At 41.8% G+C, this 27,616-nt stretch overlaps 1 protein-coding gene across 4 annotated transcripts in view; it reads right to left on the reverse strand.

The window, feature by feature from the left end:
- Window positions 1–8,860: 8,860 nt before the first annotated feature.
- The window catches only part of rspo2 (R-spondin 2), a 76,705-nt gene continuing 57,949 nt past the window's right edge, over window positions 8,861–27,616 (reverse strand). For all 4 annotated transcript variants that reach the window (XM_049584149.1, XM_049584151.1, XM_049584150.1 and 1 more), the window contains one exon: window positions 8,861–10,400. In XM_049584149.1, coding sequence (XP_049440106.1) covers window positions 10,285–10,400 — 116 coding nt within the window. In that variant the 3' untranslated portion in view covers window positions 8,861–10,284. The remainder of the gene's footprint in view (window positions 10,401–27,616) is intronic.

Consider the following 27,616-nt stretch of genomic DNA (forward strand, 5'->3'; position numbering starts at 1 on the left):
CGGTTCATAACTGTTTGTCCTTTTAACATAGTGGTAAAGTGCTTACTGGCTAACTAACATCTTGAATCTGTCCTGTGCTGCTGCTTCTGGTTTCTCTTTTTAAATGATGAATAAAGACTACCACTGCCTGCTGCTGTGGAAAGTTTCCTCCTCTCACGCAGGCGCAGAACATGCTAGTCAGCTAGAAATTCTCGGTGGTGAGTTGAGGTGCAACCTTTTGGCTGCGACACAGGCAACATGAAGCGATGCAACAGTCGGCCTGTGTCGCCACTAGTTCTTTAATGTTGGTTTGGTGTGTCTGGACCTTAATGGTGAATCATGGCGGTGTACATTAAAAGTGGACTAATCAAAATTTTGACCCAATGCTGGAGCTTGATGAAAGGTCAGGAGATAACTAAAGTCATTACAACTCATCCTAAAGGGGAACATGAGTGTCTGTACCAAATTTCATGCCAATCCATCCAATAGTTGTCAAGACATTTCACTCAAAACCACAAATGTCAATTACACACTGGCGCCAGAGGAAAAGTCAGGGGATCACCAATGTCATTAGGACACATAATTTGGGACCCATGAATGTCTGTGCAAAATTTCATGGCAGTCCATCTGTCAGTTGTTGGGATATTTCAGTTTGGACCAAAATACAAAATATTTTACAGACTAATTTCTCCATAGTGAATGATGAATTGTGAGTAATACTTTAAATAAATATCTAACAGTGTGGACTAGAGCTCTGGAATTGCTTTCTATTAATGTTCCCCTTGATTGGATCCAGAGGGCCACATTACACACAATATTGCCTGTAATATCTCATTTGACTGCAATTGTTTCAGACTCTCCACCGACAGATTAGTCATCACTTTCTACAGTTAATCACTTAAACCAGCAACAGCAGAGAGCAGAGTGTGAACCAGAGGCTCCACCGCAGGTCACACTCCACAGCAAAGGCTGGGAGCCATTCACACACACACACTCATACAGGCAAAATCAAGTCTGGGAACCACTGACATGAGGTCAAGACCTCCCCTACGGCTGAGTTGATTAAACACGTTTCTACAACCCACACACTGCCCAATAAAATGTGTTGTGCTGAGGATGACGACTGTGCTGCACACAAGGGGAGCATCACTGGCTTAGCCTTCCCAGAGAGCTCAGCCCAGCGAGTGAGAGGTACAACACCCTGCCGCAGTGGCTCCACTTCCACCTACTCGCTGTGCCTTGAGGGAGCAATCAACCTGACTTCTTATAAGGAGGATAATGCCTGTTTGTACGTGTGTATATGTATGAATGAATATTTCCTCCACAGACCCTCCAAGTGGAGGCAAAGGTTGCTTCGGAACCATGGCGCTGCATAATCCAGCCTTGAATGAAGGCGGGGGGAAGATAAACATTCCTGGACAATGAGACCCTCCTTTACCCCCTGCCGTGCTCATACCCACTTAAAATCTGCTTACCCACAATGCAACACTTGGCTCAAGTGAATAGCCCCCCTGGAACCAGCGCAATGCCACTACAGAATAACACAGCCCCACTCCTAGAAGCCACAAGTGTCAGCTATGGCTCGGATACAACCCTTCTGGGCCCTTACTGAGCACATTATATCCAATTCAACTGGTCTTAATATACTTTAATAAGACCTGTTTTCGATTAATTCTCCCTTGAAACCGGTAGTAACACGGCTACTAGGCACATATAAAAATTGAATGAATGGAGTAAGGCTGCCAGCAAGTCAGAAGGGGGAAAATAGGAATCCTTGTGGATTTGTCCTCACCAGCTGGCTCTTGAGCCCAATATAATGGTTGTGCCCATGGCTCTCATAGCACCAGTAAGAGGAAATATTTGCCCAGCCTGTAATGTGTTTAAGGTGCGCATTATGATTCACTTCAGGTCATAAAGCCCTTGCATGTCACATCCTGAGAGGAAGGACAGAGCTGCTCTGCTCTGCCTATATTTCCCTCAAGTGAACAGGGACAATGGCTTTGTGTTGTGTTTGGATTGCAATTTAGAAGAAAAAGCCAGGCATTTCATAAGAACAGGGGGGTTAAATAAGCCAAAAAATGCTTACAGCACCCATAGGAAACGCCACACCGGGTCGTTATAGAAATGCCTGTCTGTTCCATGTAATAGATGGTGATAAAAAATCCCATGTCCCCCACTGCACCTGCTGTTATGAGTCCTAACCGCAGAAACACTACCACAGCAAGTGACTCATAAATATTCCCCCATTTGTCAAATCAAGCACAGCATGGTTATATTAATGCGCAAGGTGAGGATTAAGAACATTAATCTTTTTCACTTCCTGTCCAGCAGGTGAGGCAGATGTGGAGGGGCTAAATGACTGCGATCGCCATGTACTACTTCCAGCACAGCCCAGAATCTTTTTACAGTTTCCCGTTTCAAAACGTCTCTGCAGAAAAGCAAATAACTGTCACAGACAATTAGCTTTTATGGAAGAACATATTTATTTTTGGGATTAACTTGTTACCTAGCAACACCAAATGAAGCCAGAATCCGCACTGAGAGTTGACTTTGGATTGCATTTTTGCAATTAGGAGCAAGTTTAGTAATAAAAGTCACCCATTAATGCCACCATTTAGCGGGCTTGTACACACCATGATGGCTAACATATGGCAAACTTGTTCAAAATGTTAGAATCGGCTTGTCCTTTGACACCACTATGTTCCTACTCGTTGCTGTTTCGGCCCCTGCCAAACACCATGGCTAACCCATATGAAGATTAATGATTCCAGATTTCCCTCAACTCTAAGGGCAAGCGATGGCTCATTATACAGTTATTAAAAACTGCAAATTATTACAACATTTATTATCCCGGGCAATCTCATTTGCCCCACCAATGTCATAACTTCCATTTCTGCCATCTGCATTGGAACGAATGTGTCACATGTGCCACAACTACCACAACTGCACGCTCACAGTAGGCTACAGTATGCGAATGTAGAGCAGAGGTCCTTGTGAGGTACAATAGATGCATTTACATGGCGTAACAACCTGCTTTAAAAGCACAGATTGCTATCACTGATCTATACAGTTCAGAGCCCACTGGGTCATTTCCTGTCAGTGGTTTCACTTGTTGTGCCTTTGAAGCAGCCTTTAATAATAGGACCCAACAGAACTAATGAAAATGCTCTCTGTCAGATTAAAAGGGAGCTTCAGTCTCAGCCACCTAACCACATTCAGCACAAACATTAAAACACACGCGCACACAGAGGCATGCGTGCACACATACAGTTCACAGAAGTGGTTTACAAAGGGAAGACTATTCCCTCTGATGTGTGGATGGCTGCAAACCCTCTTAACAACACTGAGAATACCATCAGTGTCCTGTTTCTCGCAGGACAGTGGATAAAAAAACTGAGTGCGCTCATGTCAAAGGTTAAAGGTGAGGGGAAATAAAGAGACCTATTTCTTCAAAATGTGTGATGTGATTCTCTTTGTATCCCTTTTTTTCCATTGTAGACGCTGCAATGTGTGCTGTAGTGGTGGTCTTGTGCTTAATGAATCCACTTCAGTGCAGTTCCTCTCCGTAAGCCTTTAGGTTTAATCCCTCAGTCTGGAGCAGTGATAGTCTGGCCCAGGGGATGACATCTGTGAATCGTTCATTAACTTGTAACCAGCAGCAGATGTCTTTAAAAACAACTCTCAGCATCTACGCCTGATTCCTTTCCCTACAACAGTCATTTTTGTTTTGCTTCATTCTCTGGTGGGCCCAACTGGCTACATGAAGCCACTGGTCATTTATTGAGGAATATACAATTTTATGACAATAATTTAGAACAATATAGAGCCCTGTAACTGACAAAATGTGGTATCGGGTTATCAGACAAGTCAAAATTATGACACAAAAAGCTTTTTTCCCCACCTTTATCACCAGTTGATTAAATGAAATATACTAGATTTACTTTTCTGCTGATTTTTCATAATTTTTTTCATTTCCACTTCCATTTCATTGGTCTAGACATACATTAAATACTTATTTTTTTGCTTGCAGCATTTTTGGTTCCTCGCCACATTTCCTATTTTCATCATGATAATGACATGCTCCTGTCTATGTAGGCTATGTGAACGGATTTGATTAATCCCATGTGAGTGTGGTTGTGCGTGTGTGTGTCTCTGTGTGTCTATAGCATCAGTGAAGCTATTTAGAGAACTAAGACTGTTAAAAACTGTATACTTACATACTATTGATTTTAAGTATGATGTAGTGTAATTCCAACTGCATCGCATATGGATTTAGCATATGTGAAAAAATGTCCAGGTGTACACTAAATAAGCAAGAATTTCTGATTGTGCAGAGTGTAAATGTGAGACCACGTTATCGGACAACAAAAAGTTTTTCTTGGGACAGCAAAGGCATGACCTCCCCTACTCTCTTTCTGATTAGCTAGTACTCATTGCCTTTGTTAGTTGGCTGTATGCATGAGTAGTGAGACTGGTTTGGGTTAGCATAAGAACATCAGGGTGAGCCAGCCAGATGCAGAGTAATGCCAGGTCCATGAGAAGAGTTCATTTGAATGCCCCCCTGTTGTAGTATTCATGACCTTGTGAGCTGAAATTTTTTGAGAGCTCCGAGTTCACAACTTTGTGTACACGACTTTCCACATCATAAACTCAAACTCGCAAGTTCCACTAGAATGTCACCTATGGCAGAGTAGGACGGGTCATACCTTAATCCATCCTAGAATAAAAATACCCTACTTACTGGACATAGTCGAGCACCCAAAAATGCTTTGCATCTCTTCAGACTGTGCAGTGGTGGGCTGCAAGGCAGACAGTTAAAATGATTAACTGTTTGGATAAAATAATTGTGAATACGTAATTATTTAATCGTATGTGATATTTAGGCCTAATTGTAAATGTGAGTCACATACAGTACTGTAGAAAAAATATTTTACTCTAAAATATTTTATAATGTTAACAATATTTTGTGAAGGAGATAGCCTAATGTTGGTTTTACATTTGTGATAAACAAATTTCATATAATGGTAGCTTGAACTGGTAATGTCGTGATCAACACAATCATGAGATGCAGTGGCATACTTTATTTACTTTAATTGACCTATGGCTAAGCCACGCCCCCCTCCACTCACTCGGACAAAATATCAGCATTCAGTGACCGCCGGCGCTATGGCAGGTGTCACAGTACACGGCATTTCACAGGATTTTTGGAGACATAACGTGCATTTGGTGCATCAAAGTGCCACTGAAGTTAAGGTTTTTGGCTCAGAATATGAGAAAAGGATAACGGCCTTTTTGCCATCTTTACCAAGAGTGTCTCTCCGTTAGCTTGGTGCTACACATTGAATCATTCAGCATAACGTTTGCCAACTTTTGTTATCTCTGCAATTACAGATAAGTTAATGAAGCTAAGCTCCAGAAGTTAACGTTAGCTTAACTAGAGCCCTTTGGACAACAGCTAACAATGATGTACGATCACCAAAGTACAAAACTAGAACAAAATAGACTAATGAACTCCCAGCAAACAAGGTGACATGATGAACAATGCAGCTAGGAGCTAATGTTAGGCTAACTTTAGCTAACGTTAGCTAGAGATGTTGAAGATAACTTTATATTTCTTCCCAGCAAAGTGACAATATGTTGCCTCAAACACGATGTTGACTTACCTTAGAACAGATGTAGACATCCTTGTTAATCTTATTCACGTTGAGTTAATGTTGTGGTCTAACATTACCGTACAACTTTATCCAAAGGAGACACTTTTCTCGGTTGAGATGTGGTTGAGGAAAGGGTAAAAAATACACCCCATCGCCCAGCCCATTGGTTCGACATCCCATTAGTCCGACTGTCCGCGGTGCTCAACGGCTTGAGGCAGAGCAGACTCACGGCTTATGTGTTTGTCACTTTCTTTTTCATTTTAACCCACACCATGATCTTTTCCTGACCCTAACCAAGTGTTTTTTGTGCCTAAACCTAACCAGACCTTAACCACAGGGCATCATGATGATTTCGGAACGGACTTCGGAACAATGGGTTTAATATGGTCGGAACAATGGGATGTCGAACCAATGGGCAGTTCCCCGCCCAGCATCTCAGGATACCTTGTGTCGGAGTTGCATGCACCCCATGCACACTGACCATTTTTAAACTTCAAATCTCCGAAAAAGCTCATAAAACCGACCAAAACTGACTTTCTGTAATGCATTTCAATGAACGTCCAGGCAGAGAATGTCCGAGTGTATGGGAATGGCTATACGCACTGTGATTTGCTCATCGCGTTTGAGGGCGGGGCTTAGCCATAGGTCAATTGGTAAGCAGTACATAGGTTCGTATGCCATTTCTAACACAACCTAAGTGGCTGGCTGTCTTTACTGAAAACAATGCTAAAAATTGAGCTAGCTATCAAGCTAAAGCTACCTCTCATCATAAAGCCACACCAGCCAGTGCTGGTAATGTTAATTATTCATCCTGTACTACATGTTGCTGTAGCATCACTGTAACCTCTGTAACAATGGCTAAAGCATTTTAACCAGCAAGCTAACGCAATAAAGTTACCTAGCTAACATTACTTAGCAGTTCACAGATGCTATGCTTCTTGAAGTGCATGTCTCTCTTTTCTTCAAGGACCACAATTGAAGATGAGGACTCAATCCTCCTTGTCATTTTCCAGATAAGCTTGATTAGGTCTTCTTTCTCATAAGGTAATGTCTTGCTGGCTAAAATGCTTTAGCTACTGTTACAAGAGATGATATGCAGAACGTGGGCAATAATGCACTGGCTGGTGTGCGTTGTAACTGTTGAGTTTAAGTGGTTATTCTTAAGGCATATCTGTGGGGACCCCGGTAAAATATTAAGTCCAAACACATTATTACGTCCATAAAAAGTCATGGCGTGACACTGCATCCTTTCAAATGTTCTAATGTAAATTTGACTCCCATTACATGCAAAGGTATTTGATAAAGCCCCTACCAAAATAGCTGCTGCACTCTGACCATTTGAGTGACACCTCACTTGATACAGTAGGAGCTCCCATGTCTTGTCCATAGCCTACAATGGCCAACAAGAGTCTGTGTTGAAAGGAAAGGACTGCTTTCCTCTAACATCCAGGGATCCAGCCAATAACAAGTGGCTGTACCGATGACTGATGCTTCATACAGCCAATGAAATTCCAGACATACAGTATACAGCTCACAAAATATGAATACATTATAAACAGATGGTCCCTATATTGTTTTAAAGGTAAAAATAGTCTTTTTTGTTATTTAGGCTTTTTAAAATTCTTTCTTTGTTGATTTTTACTCTTTATCAGACAGAGCACCTTTACAAACCTGTAGGATGGCTAGGCTAGGTAAGGATTTATGAAATGGTCCCATTAAGTCCCAGCTATAGTCATCAGCAGGCATCTGTTTTTAAGAAAATATTCAGGCGGAAATTAAAACCTTCTATTACAGTGTGTTCAAACTTCTATTACTCAGTGCCCGTGGTACTTACAGTGATTCTGACTCAAAAGAGACCATGGGTGTGCATATAAGATCTAGTATGTAGACTTTAGGGGCATTGATTGGGAGAAATGCTATATAATATTCATAACTAGGTTTCCATTAGTTGAATCACCTGAAAATAAGAATCTTTGTGTTTTTGTTACCTTCAAACGAGCCGTGTCAAAACAGAGCAGGTCCTCTTTCATGGAGTCCACCATGTTGTTTCTACAGTAGCCCAGAATGGACAACCAAACACTGACTCTGGATACATTTGTGTTTTTTTGTTGTCCGGTTTTCACTTTGGCCACCGTAGCTGTCCGACACACTTGGCACACAGGAGAAGTTTCAGTTCTGCTACCTCACCACTATGACACTAAATCCTACGCACTAGATCTAGACTAGACTTTAAATTTACTATGCCTTGGATAGGTGTCTCAGGCAAATTTTACAGGAATGTTGAGATAGTTTCATTACAAATGTTAGCTTTGACTTTGTAGCTTATTATTCTGTATTTATGATGTAGTCCCTTAGATTTTTAACCTTAACTTTCACTACATTTTGTCAGTTTTGGCACAAATGTTACTCAGTGGAAGTGTTAAGCTGTGAAAATGAAAAGCCTCCTGTGTAAAATATGCCATGCCACTTTGAACACCTGCAAAAGATGTTTAGGCACTTAAAACCGCTCCGTATTAGGTCTCTAGATGGACATGGAGCATATAAAGAGTGGGGTATTTCAACACTGACAGCCTCCCTATGGAAATATCATGTGTGATTTCAGGGGGGTTAACCAGATCAGGAAGACTGTGGTCTGTGTCTCCCAGGATGATATATATGTGACACAGCGTGATTCATCTGCTACTGTGCATCCATAAGCTGTCCGGCAGATTCAGCTTTTTTCTCTTTCGGGACAATGATTATACAGTGTGGATCTTGGGCTAAACTAGCCGTGACTTGCATTAAAACATTTTCTCCTTGCCCATGTACTGGGCAGATTTAAGCCTAAAGAAGACTTTTTTAAGTGTTTGATGTTTTGAGAACCGCTAAAGTGAATAAGTGCGACATGCATTACATAAAGAGGTGATCGAATGTGTGCGCGTGATGAAAGGCGAGTGCCGCAGCCAAATGCATGTTGTTAGGGCATTACTGTATGATGTTGGAAATGAATGAGCCACCAACAGCATGCACTGGTTTTGTACCATTCATAGGGATACGTCATAGTGAATTACAAACCCTTAACAGTGCCGTCATGCTGTTAAGGCCCAATCGACCATGTCCAATCCTTTGGCTGGAGGTAGCACTCGTGTCATGCAGTGTGACATGATGGATTTCACAAATGTTTCTGAAATCACATAATTGTACACTGAAGTGAGACAAGGAAACGACAGTTTTGGAGTTTAGCCACATATATTATAGCCATAGACAATAATGAAAAGCTTCATCATACAGTCACATGAAATGTATTTTAATAAAACACAATGTACACATATGCAGTCCTATGACCATACATTTGCTGGATCCTAATCATTAAACCTAGAATACGTCAAAGCATAGTTTTGTCTTTTTTTCTTCTTCTTTAAAACATTGAAATCAGTAGATGAGGTCAAATGAATGAATGTAATACAACACTTTGCGCGACATCAGACAAAAACCTTTTTCCACATGTTAAAGATATGCACTGTTATAAGGAACTCAAAGAATATTTCAGCATATAAGAGTAACAGTATGAGGCAAAAATTCTCACTGAACAAAAAAAGTACAAAATAGAATCAATAAATAAATCAAATATATACCATATAAATGAAATAGCTATGTGGCGGCTATGTTTATTATTTGTTTTTAATCATTTTAATCTGTAGCTTGGTATTACAACCTTTTTATCTCTAAAACATTTAGAACGGTGAACAAGTCAATACTGAAAATACAGTAATAAGCTTTCATAATTAGATAAACTATATACACATGAGTCTGTTGCCATGCTAGTCGAACAACTAAATTTCCTCTTTTTTTTATCCACACTATACAGTTAGAGCATAAAGCGGTCTGAACGTAAACAGTTTGTGCTGAGAATAAAATACTTTGCAACTATGCATGGTAATTTCTTTAATATTACTCTCAAAAATGTACATAACATAAAGGCCACACATGGGAACACTCCGTCTCCGTTCAGAGGGTAAGGTGAGGGTAGTTTTGACATAAATATAGGAACAAAAAACAGTCTCTTTCAGTTCAAGATGCCATTTTCTTGTCCATCGGCATCATTTGCTTCAGCCGAATCTCTCTTTCCTCTTCATCCTCCCTCTTTTTTTCATCCTCCCTGGTCCAACCCCCACCCACCCCCACCCTTTCCACGAGCAGTTTAGCTTGCCAACTCCCTTACTACCTCTCCTATCCACCTCCCTCTATCTGGCTCTCCCGCCTCCACAGTCTCTGGTTTGCCCCTCCATCTTCCATCACCCTGCACGGTTAATGACATTGTTAATGACAGGAAATGAGTTCAGTAATGTCAACTGTAAAGGTCCACAAGGCAAGGCAAGGGGTGGGGCTGAGAGAACAGAGTCACCTGGCTGGCGCACTGCAGCAGGGGGAGAAGCAGCAGGAGGCAGAGGCATGAAGCATGTGTTTAGTGTGTTGATACTGATATCGTACGTTAGACATATATTTTTGTAGTGACGGACTTGTGAGTCATGGTTTTGTCCGGGTGGGCTGGGGAAGGGGGGGTAGGGAGGTGGAGGGGTTCGTGATAATCGTCGGTCAGAATATGGGTGCAGCAGCGGCTAGCAGCTTTGCGTTGGTTCTTTGTTCAATGGGAAGTCCGTAGTTTCAGTCCTCACTGGCTGGAGCGCGCAGTGGCCAAGTGGTCGCTGTGCTGGTTCTGGGCCCGAAACCGCAGCCTCTGCTTGTTCTTCTTCTTTGGTTCTTTGGATCGGTGCTTACCCGAGCCACCTGGGAATAAAGACAGAGAAAGAGAGAAAGATGGTTATCCCTTTAATCAGTACTGCACACTTGTTAGATTCTCCAAGTAACTGCCTTCCCTCTGTTTCCTGTAACCTCATGTCAAAGTTCTTGTACTCAGTGTTATGCGATCTGTTTCTTTAGCAAATGTTACATGATGACTAAGGCCAACTGACCTGGGGCCCCAGACCCTCAGGGGCCCTGAAGGCAAAGGTTGTTGGTGTGGCAAATTACTTTGTGGTAACCTAAATTAATTTTAAATTGGTTTGAAACACAGTGAGAACTGAAATGGTAAATGCCCTGAGGTGACCCTGCAGCCTTGTCTCATGGAGGGATCCTGTGTCAACATTTGGTTTCAAAATCCAGGTAAAACAAAAATAAATGTGTTCTGAGTTTGAAACACTGCAGAAAATTGCATTATTAACCACGCAACCAAATTTAAGTGATTAAAAAAAACAAGTATATAATATTAAGTTTCAAAATTGTGAAAATTGAGCAATATTCTCTGCTTTGAGACACCGGGGACATGTCTGCTGAAGACGCCAAGAGTGAGCTGCGGCACAATGAGAGACTTTCCTTAGCAGCTGACCTAATAGCACACCGCATACACACCTTGAGCCTAAGAGCAAGTGCTACTCCATAGTGACAGACTCTTGTTAGCAGCTAATGTTAGCACAAAGCACACACCCACAGCAGTGGCCATTAACAGCCAATGAGCCAAGTAGCCAATTCTGGTTATAGACTGAAAGGTATGTTGGTGATGGCTAAAGTGCTTGTGTTTATATGATTGTACCATTTAACAGAGTTGTTTATTTACATATTTATTGGACTAAAAGAGCTAAGAGAGGTTGTGAAATGTAGCAAACTCCGCTTACACAGGGGGGGAACAGGGGGTTAAACGACACCGATGCCCTCTAACGTTAGTTGTAATGTAGTTTTTAAAGGGTCCATGTCATTAGTCCGACAGCCCATTGGTCAGACATCCCATTAGTCCGACAGTCCGGGGTGCTGAATGGCTCCCGGCGGGCGTATTTCTGCCTTGATGGTGCGCCGCGACTGGCTCTGGGTCAGCTGGGAAAGGCTTGAGGCGGAGCAGGCTCACGGCTTATGTGTTTGTCACTTTATTTTTCATTTTAACCCACACCATGATCTTTTCCTAACCCTAACCAAGTGGTTTTTGTGCCTAAACCTAACCAGACCTTAACCACAGGGCATCATGATGATTTCGGAACAATAGGTTTAATATGGTCGGAACAGTGGGATGTCGGACCAATGGACAGTTCCTGTTTTTAAAGATATTTTTTTAGGGCATTTTTTTGCCTTTAATTGACAGGATAGGGCGGCACGGTGGTGTGGTGGTTAGCACTCTCGCCTCACAGCAAGAGGGTTGCCGGTTCGATCCCGGGCGTGGGAGCCCTTCTGTGTGGAGTTTGCATGTTCTCCCCGTGTCAGCGTGGGTTCTCTCCGGGCACTCCGGCTTCCTCCCACAGTCCAAAGACATGCAGATTTGGGGACTAGGTTAATTGGAGACTCTAAATTGTCCGTAGGTGTGAATGTGAGCGTGAATGGTTGTTTGTCTCTATGTGTCAGCCCTGTGATAGTCTGGCGACCTGTCCAGGGTGTACCCTGCCTCTCGCCCGATGTCAGCTGGGATAGGCTCCAGCCCCCCCGCGACCCTCAAGAGGATGAAGCGGTTAGAAGATGAATGAATGAATGAATGAATTGACAGGATAGTGAAGTGTGAAGGGGGGGGAGAGAGAGGGAGAGACATGCAGCAAAGGGCCACAGGCTGGAGTCGAACCCGGGCCGCTGCATAATGTAGTTTTTATATGATAGGGGTTATGTTAAGGATGACTCCAGCGTGTCCTCGAGCCATGCTTTTAGGCCCACTTGAAAAATCCTGGAGCCCGTTGCACAAAACACCTTAAACTAAGATTATCCTTAAAGTCCTAGTTAAGATTCCCTCAAAATAAAATCAGTGGCACAAAACACCCTTAAGTCTTCTAAAGGCTTCCTTAAAATGTTCAAAATGTATTTATGGTTTTTTCCTTGTCTTGGTGTTATACTTAAGGAATCCCTAGACTATTGCACAAAAGACCTTAGCGACCAAAGCAAGATAACAAAAAAAAAAAAAAACTTAAGGTACCTCTGACTCTATCTTAACTGCAACATGATCGAGTTTTTGGTGATAAAGAAATAAATAAAAATAAATAAACAAATAAACACCTTAGAAGAGCGTTTTGTATTTGGGGATCAAATTTGGTGTGTAGTTTGTGCTTTTTATGATTGCATTCCTCCAGAAGTCTAATCTTTTCCTCCTCTGACCAATATAGTTGTCTTGTCTTCTTTTCTTCTGCCATTTTTTCACTATCTAACTATAAGCCTAATTTGTGAGACGGTAACAGGCAACTGTGTGGGTACCTCAGTTAAAGTCAAATTAAGCCTTAAATGCCATACTTAGGGAGAAAACTGAAGGTGTTTTGTGCAACTGGTCCCTGGACACAGAAATGGTGAAAAGCAGTTTAACAGTCTAACTCCAGAAGTCACTTAATTTGCTTAACCTGTATATTAAAGAAACTTTAATCTCTTTAATATACTGTTATTATTCCGTGGCACGCATTTTTACACAGACATTTGTGTTTATTTGAATTATTGCAAACCTACCAACAGTAAACCTTGGGCAAGGTAATATTCCAGTATAGGAATATTGGTTTGTTTCTGGGGCCAAAATGGGTTTGAGGAAATGAGTGTGGGGAAGTTCACTCTGCCCTGCATGTCATCCACCAAACTTGAATTCCAATAAATTCTGTGCTTTTTTGACAAAAATGTAAGCAAGCTAAATCCCTATAGGGAGACTGACGGGGAGCTCTGAGGCCCCCGTAACATAAAGGAATCCAGAATGTCAACATTTATCAGGTATTGTGTTGTGAAAAGATCCATGCAGTCCCACACAGCAAAACTATTCCATCACATAACCTCACTGACCTGGCCTCACTATAAAGAGATTGTTGGCAACTGTGTGGTGCTGCACTAAGCATATTTGCTCTAAGTGCACCAGGGGCAGGGCTGAAGGACGAGTGGCTGCACTCAGACTCAAAATTGGGAAAGTTTTTCACTGTTGAGTTAAATTGGTACTTGATCATGTGGTCATAGCACATCTTGCCAAACAACCACTGATAATATGATGCAACATATTGATGGGTTCATGGAATTGTTTTTCAAGCAACAGATTAATGACCTGTGAGCTCCACTTCTATTGATTTCACCGTAAAATGGCAGTATGTAGAAGCACAGCCATGAAACAGACTGCTGTGGAATGGATTATGTGAACTCAACCTGCTTATTTTGGGCTGGAGTACTCAGGATTTGGGGCTTGAGCTTGGATTTGATTACACCGTCCAAGAGTTGGGGAAATTTGAAAAAGGTGATGGAATAGGAAGATAACCACTTGGAAAAAATTTGATTTTAACTACAAGTTTCTTAAAAGAATCAAAGCGTGCTTTGAGTATTGATGGCACAACAGGACTCCAAAAGAGCCCTCACAGTGGTGTTGTGCAATGAAGAAGGCTACATTACATAAAGAGCCTTATATGAGGGAACATTACATCCTCAGGCCTGAACCTCAGTTTTAAACAAATGTCTGTTCAGCCCAACACGTTTCACTGTCACTGCAATAGAGAGGAGAGATAAGTATGGGAAGTTGCATAACTCTCTTTCCAAGTTGGAAAGGTCCCCCAGCCCAAGGTTAATCCATCCCAGGTTTCACTGGGACGGGCAAGGCATGCTGGGAACTGACTTCCTGCTCTTATGGAAGCTTGTGCGGTGGAGGTTCTGCACCCACGGCTCTCTGTGACAGAGAAAACTCTGGCTACCGAACCGCAAGGCAACAATCTGGCTGCCAAGGCCGCAAATAAGATAACGAGGTGTGTGTGCGAGATGTATGTGTGCGAGGGGGGAGTGAGTGTGAGGGAATTTAAGGGAAAAGAAAATCTAATGGGGGGAAAAGTGGAGTAAGGCTTGGATGATGAGACGCTATCTGGATCCTGATCTAGAACACAAAGAAACAAGCCACGCTATGGTTCGCTGAGGGGGGAAGCACGGGAAAACGCACCAGAAAAACATGTCTCGTCGTTTCGTTGCCTGATCCTGGTTCTTATTACTGCACTTGTTCAAGCTTTTTCTCTCACGAAGAAACAGGTAACGGCGTGTAAAATGTGGCATTATCTCTAATTGCCTTCTCATATGTGCTGGCATCGCGGTGGCCTTTTAAGCACCCCTACAAAAGACCGATTTCCCATTGGGCTACACTGTGAGGTAGATCTGAAAATATTCACTCGTTTAAGCTGACACGCATGAGAGAGCGAGATATTGCTCTGCTAATAGGGTCTCCCAATGAATAATACAGATGCATGCAAACATCAAACCATCTCAGAGCTATTTCCTGCAATTAATCTAATCTTGTTATTTTGAGTCACATTGCCAATCCGAGCCATGGCAATAAAGCTTCTCGCACACAGCTTCTAGTGAAAATCCCTCTTTAAAAACAACTTTCACATCTCTTCCATCAAAGTCTCATGACCTTCATTTTAAAAATTATTACTTCTGGGGACTTTGTGCACTTGCTTAGCTGATGCCACTTTAGATTTTTTGCATGACTTACTGTACGATAATGTTTGTTAAAGTAAATCTGGAGCTGAAAGGCATTTGGCCTATAGGTTCGTTTTCCTAATTGCTCTTTAAAGAGGTAATTTTCATTCAAAACAGTGTTGCTAGGTGCCTGATAAACACGGCTTTCAGTGCAATCAACTCAAGATGAATTACATTTGACGGCAATAAAGTACATGGTGCAGCATTAAACTCCCCCTTTGTAACAGGCGAAGTCTTTGTGGGCCATTTCTTGGACGCAGAAGCTGCATTTAAAGTGAAAAAGCCTGCATTTACAGCAATCACTTCAAACACAAATATATATGTGAGAGTTAAGTTAAAAAATACTTTTCCTGGCTTGTTCAGGACTGGGCAGGAGATCTGTGCATCAAAGAGTTTTACACTCTCTGTTACAGTGCTCACAACACACAGACACACACACTTACATACAAAAAATGCAGGAAGGGAACAAATTCAGTAACTGCATGTGCAGACTGATTGAAGAGGTATAAAATGCAGATAGAAATTACAGGTACACCAATCATCATGGGCTAGTCATATCACTTCTTTCCCTTCTCCATGCTTTTTGTAGTAATTGCAGGGCCAAAAAAAGGGGATTGTCTATTTGTACCCAGGTGAGAAGTGTCACACTGCAGCTATTCCACTGTTTACACCCACCCTACAACATGTTATTATGGATCCCACTGCACGCTGTGACTGGCGAGAACTCATCACGTGGATGTATGGGGTGCTGAGGCAGTTGGGGTTAGGGCAAAGAGGTCATAGCTAGGGCGAGTATGAGCCAATTTCAGATATTCTTTGAGATTAAAAAAATTCCAAGAGAAAAATCGCAAATGTAGAGTCAGAAAGACAATGATGTATAATGAGCGACACAGCCCAGAGGACTGTAGTCCTGTGTAAGTTAATGCTGGCTTATCATTTTTAGACTTAATTATTATTTTCAGGACGTGTAAAGCTGTACACTGTGTACATAAGCCTTTGCAGAATAGCTAAAGTCCATGTTAAAGTCCTATTTTGATGTTGCTAGGATGCTCAGAGCAGTGTTGGGCAGTAACGCGTTACTAGCAGCACGTTACAGTAATATTATTACTTTTTCCAGTAACAAGTAGTGTAACTAATTACTAATAAAATTTCAGTCATAATATTACAGTTACCCCAAAACCTACCAACTCGTTACAATGTTACTTTTGTTATCACATCACAGCTGACTTGAAATACAACAATCACATCAGTGGACTCATTTTCGTAATCCTCACATTGCGCAGGCACGTCACAAAGCAGCAAGCTAGTTTGGAAGATGGAAATGCTTACCTTAGCAGCTGGAAATATTCATTTTATTTTAATTTTGTCAGGAGGAAACATGACAAGAACACCGTTGCTGCAGGTAGTAGAATTTAAACTATCTCCAAGGCGAAAAACACGTCCTCAAACCTCCGGTCTAAAACACCTCTGCTACCATGACTGACAGCACAACAACGTGAAGCTCCAGGAAATACACCCCACCAAAGGTGAGCCCTCCTCGGCCGCGGACATCAGCGGTAGCCTTATACTGGCTCAACAACCAAAACTGGATTTTAATCGTGGGCTGCTGCAGGCTACAGAGAAGTAATGACGCTTGTGGTTGGATATGTGGTGGGTGAAATGTTGTTCCATGAGTTACTCTCTGTCTTTCAGGAAGAGCCTTGGGAAAATACTGGTCACAGGCAACTGAAGGACCCCAAGTAAAAAACAAAACAAAATCAATCGTTTGCAAGCTACTTAGCCTTAGCTACACTTACAGGCGTTTACCCAGACATTCATACAGAGGCACACATCTGAATTTTTGTTAGATACACAACTACAATTTTTATGGGGTGTAAAAAGTAATATAACGAATAGTGTAACAACTTACTGTTAGCAGGGAGTAATAACTTCACTTTTGAAAAGAGTAACGAGTAGTACATAACATTTTTAGAGTAACGAGCCCAACACTGGTCCAAAGTTATTACACCTGGGTTACACAGCTAGCCTTAGCTAAAGCTAGGACTAAATTTACCAACTAATTTTTTTCTAGCTGTCATTGTAAATGAAAAATATCAATTCTGATGAGCCGATCTATTACTTTTCTACATAACTAAATAAAGCTGTAGCGAGACATGATAAAGCAAAATCCCAAGCTAACCCATGCAAAAGGCAGTTAGCTTGACGTCAGCTGTCATCTCAGCTTTTGTCTTTAGTGGATTTTATGTGATTTGTTAAGGTGCATTTAAATCACATATTACAAGGTAAAGTCAAACATTAACCTGTTTTATTGATTTCAATGTAAACAGACTAAATGGACGTCTTAAAAAAACAGAGCTACATTTATGATCTGTATAATAAAACTAGCTAAAATGGACAAGAAAGCAGAAAGAACACATTTTGTTGGTCGAAACTGCATTTTTCAAGGATTCTATAGACATTAAAGGTAGAGTGCAATATCTGTGTTTTGCAGGTACTATATTGATTCTGTGGCAGTGATTTTTGGGGCTAAATAATTAGCCTGTGAGGCATAAAATGAAGACACTGCAACTGTTTCTATCTGTTCAGCAGTGTTCAGCTTGATATCTCTACTGCCTCTGTAGTTACTGCTCTCAGTCCTTCACTCAGCTGATTCCAAGGCTGACTTTATAGCTCCTATGTTGTTCCTGTGGTTGTAACAAGTTGATGACAGCTGTCAAGACAGCGTACAAGTCAAATTATCATGCTGCACACATGGGATATTAAAAACATTCCTTCTGAGAAAAAAAGAAAAAGTTATGCAAGTCTTTGCAGCAGTATCCAAATATATATCAGCTGATGCCTGATGCTTTCCAGTCATCACTTTTAAACTGTACACTCAGAAATCACCAGATTCTGGATATTGTAAGAAATGCTGTGTGTATTGTTACAATATCCAGAAAAACTTCTGTAATATTTTGTTTGAATACAGTGACAAGCTCTGACTTTTATGATTTTGCTTGCAGACACCAAAATCTTCCAATCAGACTCAATACCAGCATCATCAGTGTGTCTCAATCTTCAACTCCCCAAACTCACCTACACAACAATCTCAGACCATATTTTATAACCCAATCTCAATGCTGACAGCTAGAGGGCAACCAATCCCCACATAAGCCCCTTCCCCCAGCATCTGATACTAGAGAGATGGTCTATCATATCTGCTCAAGAAGTCCCATTTAGCCTTTCCTCAGGGCACTATGCACTCTGAACACTGAGCTTTCATCATCTCATATTTACGACCGATGTAATCACTTAAGCTGATTACCAGGGTTCACAGAGGAAACAGTTTAATTTGCCTGGAAAGAAATGATTAAGTCATCTCAATTGCTTTCAAAACCAAGAACAAATTCATAAATCTTAGAGCATGTTAAGATAATTTTGTCTTGGAAGGCACAGCAGGTTTCAAATCATTTACTGTCTTTGTTTTGCAACTGGCACAGTGAGGATCAAATCAAAGGAGCATGGCTTTTATCAGAAAATTATAATCCTTCTTTATACTTTTCTTTCCGTTCTGGCGGCATTTACTATCACTACAGCAAACCATAATTTCACCAATGTTTAGTTTTCCTTCATAGATAGAATCTTCTCCTGCCAGCTTGACATTTGTGTTTGAGTTTGAAATGAAAATTAAATCAAACAAACAAACAAAAATCTCGAGCAAATCAAAATGTTTTGTATTTCTGAATCAGAAGCAGAGCCTGTGGTAGGATGGTTGTTTACCGCTGTCAAAAATGACCTTTGTGGAATTCTTTCATGTATCCGTGTGTGTGTGTGTGTGTGTGTGTGTGCGCGTATTTCTGAATGATATACATGCCCTTTATGCCTGTGCGTCAGTGATTGGGAGCTTCTGTATCACCTATGTGAGCTTGAGAAATGCTCAGTGTCATTTCCAGTCCTTTCAGCTGCCAAACCAGTGAGCAAAGAAATATTAAACTCCTTTTGCACGCACTGTGGTGGACGTTCCTCAATAACCTCTCAAAGCCAGCCGGGATCCGCTGCTTTTTCTTTTTCTTCTCCATCATTCTCCTTCTCCCTTTCTCCTCTCCGATGCTATTTGAGGCTCTCAGCAATAATCGAGACAACTGCATGGTGAAGGTCCAACTAAGAGTTAAGAGTTAAGCGCTATTAGACGTATCATATTATTAGGCTCACACTCCAGAATAATATCTCCTTGCGGAATGGCAATATGACTACTTGTCCAACTGATGCACTGAAAGATAATCAGTCAAATCCATATCCAGGGGGAAGGAAGCCAAAGCCAAAGCTCCCTTCATCTGTGTCAAAGCTAATATCTTTGTTTTGGAAAAGGGGACCAAAATCAAGAATATGCATATGTTTACATAAGAGAAAGTCTGCATAACGCAACAGTGTTGTATCCTCTGATATTGGGCTTTAATTGACCTTTTTGTCACCATGCATAGTTTCGAAGATCTCTCCACTGAAGGAAGGAGATTTTGTTCCTTTTCTTTGCCGGCCCTGAGGCTACTGTGGGGGTATCTGTATGTTACCCTATAATCACAGAGGCTATGACCTCCTAAAAAAGAGCAATGCACTGACTGTTGGCACAGGCCAAGTGATTTCATCCACTAACGGCTCCGGCGGCAGCGCAGGAATCGAAAGCCTAATCTTATCTCCATTGCTTGAGGTTTGAGAAAAATCGATGGCTGACCTCGAGAAGGCATTAAGACATACGGTAAATGGGATCCTATACTGCTGAAAACTCTCCCCTGCTCTCCTGTTACCCCATCCCTCCACTCGACGCAGACGGTCAATTAATAACTTTCGTCGTAGGACAGGGAGGGGGGGCGGTGGACAGAAGGAAAAAAAAAAAAAGAATCCAAACAATTTTGAAGAAGATTCTGGTGGACTTAAGGAAGGTAAAGCCGGAATTTTTGGCGGCTCGTCTTTTTCATAAACAGGCCAAAGCGGAGGCCATTATTTGTGAGGGAAGGAGAGAACTACTGGCGCCAGTGAGATTTGATTTCAGTGGCAGAAATTGGATTAGCAGCCATTAAGGGCCTCCTCACACATACATTTATAATGCTGTGAAGGGGAAAGGATCTGTAGCCAGCCAGTGCTCTCTTTACTCACACACCGACAACTCCTCTGTCTGGGAAAAGGTTACGGATGCTGACACTGCCCTACATCGTTGCTGAACTTAGTTTTCTGTTGATTTATTGGTGGGACACAGTGGTATGACCTCAAGTGACCAATAGTTCATCAAGGCGTAGGCCAGAGGTAGGCCAAAACTTTTAATGATGCTTTGCGCTGTTGTCTGCCTGCAGGGAAATGCTGCAGAAGGCTGATTTGACATTTGGAACAGAGGGGAACCAGATACAGATGAAAATAATGCTTAAGTGTAAAAAGGAGGAGATTTGTAACAAACAGAAAGTGAAAAAGCTACAATATTTGGAAGGAAAACTACTGCGGCAGAGACACAGACGTCAGATGTAGGAAAAAAGAAATCAGCCTTTTGACGGAGAGGACAATCATTTACAAGAGGCTCATCTTGCCAACCAACTGACAAGAGGCTCTCTGCACAGCGTCACTTAGCCCTAACAAGGTTACTCTGGATCACACTCTTTCATTCACTCTTTCATTCTTTCGTTCCCTTTCCCCCCATGCTCTGCTTACTATCACCGCGCTGCGAGGCGAGAATGATTTAAAACATACGCATTCCGATTTAAAAAGCTAATGTTGGGATTAGGCCGGTCATTATTTTCTCATCTATGACCCGACGGAGGATCTGCGCAGAGATTAAAAAAGCAGGTTAGCTCACCGCTCGGCTCTTTGATGCTTCGTTTCACTGACAATAAGTTAAAGCGAAAACCCGGCTCGGAGATTAACGTCTCTAAGCGGAGAAGTCCCGGCAAAACATGCATGACTGACACGGTGATTAATACGCCTGATGGTCAGTACAGACAGCGTGTTTTTTCCCCTCTGGAGAAGGTCGATCACACCAGCAAGAAGCAGCCACAACCAGCCCAGGGAGGCTACAGAACAGATGATGACCCCGCACTTTAAAGTTCTTCTCCATCAGTCGACTCAGAGTTCAAAGTCATGCTCTGCTGCATCTCACAATACGGTAACTGTAGCCTTGCGCTGTTGGGGTTACCACCTCTGGCTCGGGCGCTCGAAGGTAGGTTATCAAGCAGAAACCTTCCATGACAGATGTGAAACTAGGCCAACTTCCAAAAAAGCTCAAAAAGTAAGAGCTTGCTCTCCAGAGCTATTTTCTCTGCTACACCTTCACTTAAACACTTATATGCTGTGTTTCAGAAATGTTGGAAAGTTATGAATTACTTCTTCCTACCGTACTAGGGAAAATTAAATGGCATAATCCATTAGGTCAGATTTCCAAGTTGGAAACTTGGGGCATGATTTCTCAGGTTTCTGAGACGCACTTTGATGCTGGCATGTCAACGTGACACTGTAATCCTTCAAATACTCCTACAGTTGATGTACAGCGTTACACTCTAGGAATATATGAAATGTTTTTGAACATCTGCGTGGCAAACAGTGTCTAGCCAGTTAATGAAAAATGCTGGAATCAATTACTCATTAGTCACTGACTACGTTTACATGCACACAAATATTATTTTGAATATGACAAAATTCAGAATTTGATACAGGTCATGTAAACAGCATATTCAGTTTGGAAATTCCAAATTAGGCTTTTTCCACATGTAGCGTTCTCCAGTTAAAATATGTGGCATACACGGAACACGGAATTGTTTTAGGAGAACATCCTTTGGATATATAGTGCATTCAGAATATGCGTCTCATTAGGGTTTTTACTGCAACACGCAGCCTCTTGCCTGGTTATGGTCAGCTCTGTACGTTGTACATAAACCACACATTTCTGGTTGGGCGGAGAAACACAGCTACTTTTAAACATGATGAAAAACTTGGATATCAACAGGTTCTTGGATAGATGCAAATATCGCAACGGCAACTTTTTACAGAAAGTGGCTGAAGGAATGAAAGAGGGAGCCAACAAATCCACCACCCGTAAGAGAACTTTGGAAAAATCCTACTTTGACACAAAGAATCCAAACGGCTTTTCCACTTTTTCATATTTTGACGTGATAAACAACACGTTGGGGCATGTGAATTGGATCATGCATGGCTGCAAGTAAACAGGAATCTTAGTGAATATTCATTTTCATTGGTCATGTAAACAGCTTAGTAGGAATATTGTCTTTTTTGGAATAATAGCGAAAAGTGGAATATTTTGTACATGTAAACGTAGTCAGTGAATGTTGCTCTGCCCGACTCTGTCAAAAGTGCCTTTAAACAACTCCAAAGCCCACACGTCACATCTTCTGAGGCATATACTGACTATCAGCAGCTAGCTTAGCCCCTGTGACTGACTAGCAGTTTGTTGTTGAGTGAAACCAGATACAAACAATATAGCTCCGATAAAATTAGCTGCACCAGTCAGTGCTGGTACATTTGCAGCCATTCTGCCAACAGTTTCTTGACACATCGTGGGTGACAGAAATTCCATATATCTCAGACTCTCAGGTATGATTATGGTTAAATGGTTAGATTATGGTAAAAAAATATAATGTGAGTGCATTGTCGCATTTTAGTTTTGGTTCAGTTCCTGTTCACACTGACTTTTTGCAAATGAGCCAAGAGGAGTTAACATGAAGTTCTACCGACTGACAGGTAACTCATTGATTGGACAGTTTTGGTGTTTGTCGTCCTGCATCATCAGGGCATCACCAGGAGCCACGTGGGGAAAGAAAGACCGATGACTGACAGCAGCACTGTAATGCTTCTAAAGTTTTTATATATTATAAAGAGCTCATACAGAAATAACTGATTGCAAGCATTATTAGTCGGCTATTATTAGACTGCAAATCAATCGCATGTTATGAATAAAAGAGAGAGGATGAAAAGATGGCGTCTTGTACAGTAGTGATTTGGGGCCTAACACTGTGGGATCACTGTCACACACTTTTTGATGGACTTAATATACAGACAAAGTACATGGAGTCGGATGCAATGATGGCAGTTTTAATCTTTTTTTTTTCTTTAATCAGGGAAAATACCCACACTAACGTGCATATATGTCACCATGGTTACATTTATGCATTAGCATAAATAGGTTATGGGATATATGTGGCCTTTACCAGGATCAACAGATTCATGATCAGCAGATGGATTTATTATTGGTTTAGCTGCTGAAATCCTGCTAAAATCACATATTTGCTATTATAAAATCCTGTGGTTGGTTTGTTGTCCAGAGTCCATTTGAAAGTGGACTGAGACCCACCTTTTTGAGTGGTCTCGGTTCGGTTGTATAGTCCGCACCAGGGCTCGATTGACAGCTTTCAAACCAGCCCAAACAAACCGAACTAACCGCACAAACGGATCTGTGTTCGTTTTAACCCAACCAAACAGGTTAGGTGTGAAAGCACCCTTACTTTTAGTTACTAGCTTGTTACCAATACCAAAAATCACACAAGTGGCAGTTGCTTATATAACAGAATTTTATATGACCTAAAGAAAATCTCACAAGTGTCCATGCTTCTTCACTGGTTTTCTCACGCTGCATCACTAAAACACACAGAAGCAGTCATTTTTATAATCTCTGCAACCTCCATAACTCTGAAACTTTAGACCCTCTGTGGAAGAAATTAACAGCCTCAGACGTGCTATTTTTCTGACCTTGCTGTTGGCCTTACCAAACAGCAGACAAAAGGGATGGTCAACTGTTAACTCATATGATAGATGTTTAACTGTTGATTTGTTTTCATTAATAAATAACTAAACATTAAATTCACTTTTATAACAGCTTTAAAAAGCTTGAAAGTGCACTGACTTCTGCCTGACACTTGTTTTATTATAATCCGTTTCACCACTGTAACACACGACTACTGCAGCACTGTCTCTCTTGACTGGGGGAAGTTTAAAAACGGCCCCACACAGGACCAGATGGTGTCTTACCAATCCATGTAACGTTTATTAGTTTAAAGCTACACTAGGCAAGATTTATATGGAAAAATTCACCTGGCTTTTCAGCCTAAACTGAAAAACGAGCATTCAGCTTGGAATAGCATCCCATCACTGTTGCATCCTTTTCGCCCATATATCTAGTAACAGTTTCGTATACACTATAAACACAAAGTGTTTTATATACACTGAACATCTAAATGTGTCTCTCTTAAACTGCAGCAAGGGCTAGATTTCCTCATCCCAGTGGTAACGTGGTTAAGCCATTATTTTTAAATGTCTGGTGGGGGTACCAGACACAGAGAAGAAGAAATTAGGTCTGAGGAGTTAAATGACGTTATATGGTTTCTGGGCTATGACATCCTGCCAACTGTTACGGTTTTCCCACTTCCGCCTGAAGCTGCCAAAATGTAACGACTTGTAGTTTAGCTTCAAAGCAACAGTCTGTACGCACACGCTGTCGCCCCCTGCAGCAGTGACAGGTCATCTGAATGAAAGCCTGCTGTTTCTGTGACTCAGCCACAGCAAAACTTGTGCCAGCTAGTGAGGTTTGATACTCTCTCTTCATTATTCAGTTTTGAATTAAGGCGTATAACTGATCATTATCGACTCTTTTTTCCACTAAATGGAACCTTGCAGCGGCTTTATACAGCCAATGGTGTCATGAGGGTAACGTCAGCAGCCAGGCAGCAAACAGGCATCACGACGGGCCCGCTGAGGCTGATGCGCCTTGAAACCGCAGGACTCAGAGAGAAGTGAGCAGCCCCCTCTGTGGTCTGCTATCTCCCGACTGACTCATCGACACATCTGGGCCTAAGTATATGGGGCTCTCCTGCCCCACGGGCACTTGGGTAAATGAGGGATAATTAGCTTTAGTTGACTTTAATGAATGGCTTAATGTTGTGTTTCATTTCTGATGAGAAAAATATAAAGCTCAGCACTTATCAAAGGGAGGCCCCGTGCCGATGTTCCTGAAGGCTTGCTGCTGGTGTGGGTCTGTTTGTTTTTGTATTTGTTGTGTGCACGGGTGCGAGGCATGTTGAGCTGAAGATAGCTGCAGCATATGAGGGAGTGGTTTAAAATGTGACCGCAGATCCAAAGATCAGCAAACCTGCTGGAAGATACAGTAGCAAATTCATCATTCCAGCAGTGAAGTTACCACAGATGTGCGCTCTGTTTGTCTTTACTCAAAGCTAGAAAAGGCCCATAGCACTCCACTTTGATTTCCTTCTATATCAAGATGAGACCTCTATAACAGCTTTGATCCAGCTTATAATTCCCACATGCTTTGATATAAAGCAGGAAGTGTCTCATAGAGTTATGATAGTCATTCATCTTAGTTTCCGATAAGTGTATTGCATTGAGCTGATGAAATTAATCATTTTCAACAGACACAAGATCCCACATGGATTTATTTGTTCTATTCAATCTTTGATAACAAGATGCTCTCAAGCTAGTCTGATATAACTGTCATCCACATTTCCGTGTCTTTCCACTGATGCACAGTCGCTTGCTGCTGTAGCTCAATACAGTTCATTATCTTTGCAGTGCCATTAAGGAGTAAAAGCTAATAAACGCTGGACTTGGCAGATCATTTTAGTGTACTTTTACACACTCTACCTTTCCCTTTTTACAGCAAATCAAGCTTGGCATCCTTTGACTAACAAAATGAAACACACACTTACTCCAGGACCTCACCAATCTTCTTCTCTGTGTAAACCAGCACCTTGCCAGGATTAACTGTGCACTTCTAAAAGCACCCTCATATTGACAATGGATCACTGCAAGAGAAGCACATCCTGCAACGGAGGTGACTTCTTCGCACCGCTATTAAACAAATATTTGGAACACTTAATATTTATCTGAGGAGGTGAATCTGCATTTCCAGGATCTGTTGAGTATAATGTAAGTCTGGGCCTCGGGTAAAGGCGGGGGGTCAGCCCCCAACGGAGGGCTCTGGTTTGGGGATTTACCTGGCTCGGCCCCCTCACATGAGCCTTCACAAACAATCCCTCTGCATTACACCACCCCACCCTACTTTATGGAGAGGAATAAAATGGTTGTTAACACAGCCATGAGGGGGGCAGGCAATAAGGTGTGCTAAGAGTAGGGGGCTTTCTGCACCCCTATGGGGCTATAAGGTGGAGGAGGGAAGGATCGGTGAGGGTTTCAACAAACAATTTGTAAACACTGTAAACCACTGGCAGGTAGTACATGCCTACAGTCCACGGCAGGGTGTACTTTGGTATGTGAGTGCACACACAGATTGCTCAACCCCTCCCCCAAGACAGCGATGGTCCAATCGTTGCTTAGGAATTCTCACAAGCCTATCAAGCTTTCTGTTTGTGCATGGGGCTGCAGCAAGAGCATTTAAAGAGTTTGGAGAGTGCTGTCTTACTTTTAGGGATTTTGAAAACCAGAGACACACACAAAAAATGTAAAGATTGGATTAAACAGTGTGTTTATCTTCCAGTGGTGCTGCTAAGGGGTGGCCAGGAGGGAGCCTACAGCCACCCCGATAGCTTCTTTGCTTGTGACATCAGGCATTAGTGTGCTGTCCAGATGGAGGGCAGGCAACTGGAAGCAAAGTCTATCAGTACTGCACAAATGATTTGTTCTGTTTGTGGCTGTTCCAATTGATCAAATTGGGAAAAAAACACGAGGGCCACTTTAAGTCCTGAAAACAGTAGGACATTAAGGGCAAAAGTAAAAAAAACAAAAAAAAACAGCAGCAGATGTGGATCAAAGACCTCCCTCTTCCGTCTGAAACAGAGTCAACCAATGTCAAATGTGAACGTTAAAGTGTGTTAAACATGCTTCGAGTTGGATGCAGTTACAATTTTATGTGACAACTTCTCCGTATTTTTAGCCACGACCTAGATTTCAAATGTCGTTTCACCAGACTTTCGGAAACTGTTGACCTAGTCGGTAGAAAACACTGGCTAAAGTTAGCTAACATTAGCTGGTAACATTAGCCTGACAGTGGTGCATCTGTTATACTCAGGCACATTTACTCACCTGACTGAAAACAGACAGGAGTAGTTTTCACACACAAAATAGTTTTGTCCACTAGACTCTTGTACACTTTCATCGGCTCGCAATGTAACACTAGTAACGTTAGGAGGTCTGGAGTACGAGGTATCTAATTTGTAATGACAATTGTGTCAACACCGGGCAAATCGGTCAAGGTGTGAAAAAGATCAGTGTCCTTAATTTTGTATGGATCACATCCAGCATGAGTTTCAATTGGTTTCAATCTGACAATGCCTGCTGCCCGCAGGTTGATCCGCTTTTTACACTTTTATGCAGTCACTTTCCTCTAAATCCAAGTCACGCAATATATGGATTTATCACTTCATGTCCTCCATCTGAATTTTACACATTATAATCATCATATGATTGCATTTAAGCCATACAATCGTTGCCCCCACGTGTCCTCCCTTGTGAAAATAATCAAGTATAATCTGAGGCCTCTGTGTGGCTTGTTTCCAGTAAATGTTTTGTTCCTCACCATCAGTGTAGTCCTGAAATTAAAGTTGTATATTTGTCTTTTTACG

The sequence above is a fragment of the Epinephelus fuscoguttatus genome, linkage group LG8, assembly GCF_011397635.1.
Source record: "Epinephelus fuscoguttatus linkage group LG8, E.fuscoguttatus.final_Chr_v1".
Taxonomy (NCBI): Eukaryota; Metazoa; Chordata; class Actinopteri; order Perciformes; family Serranidae; genus Epinephelus; species Epinephelus fuscoguttatus.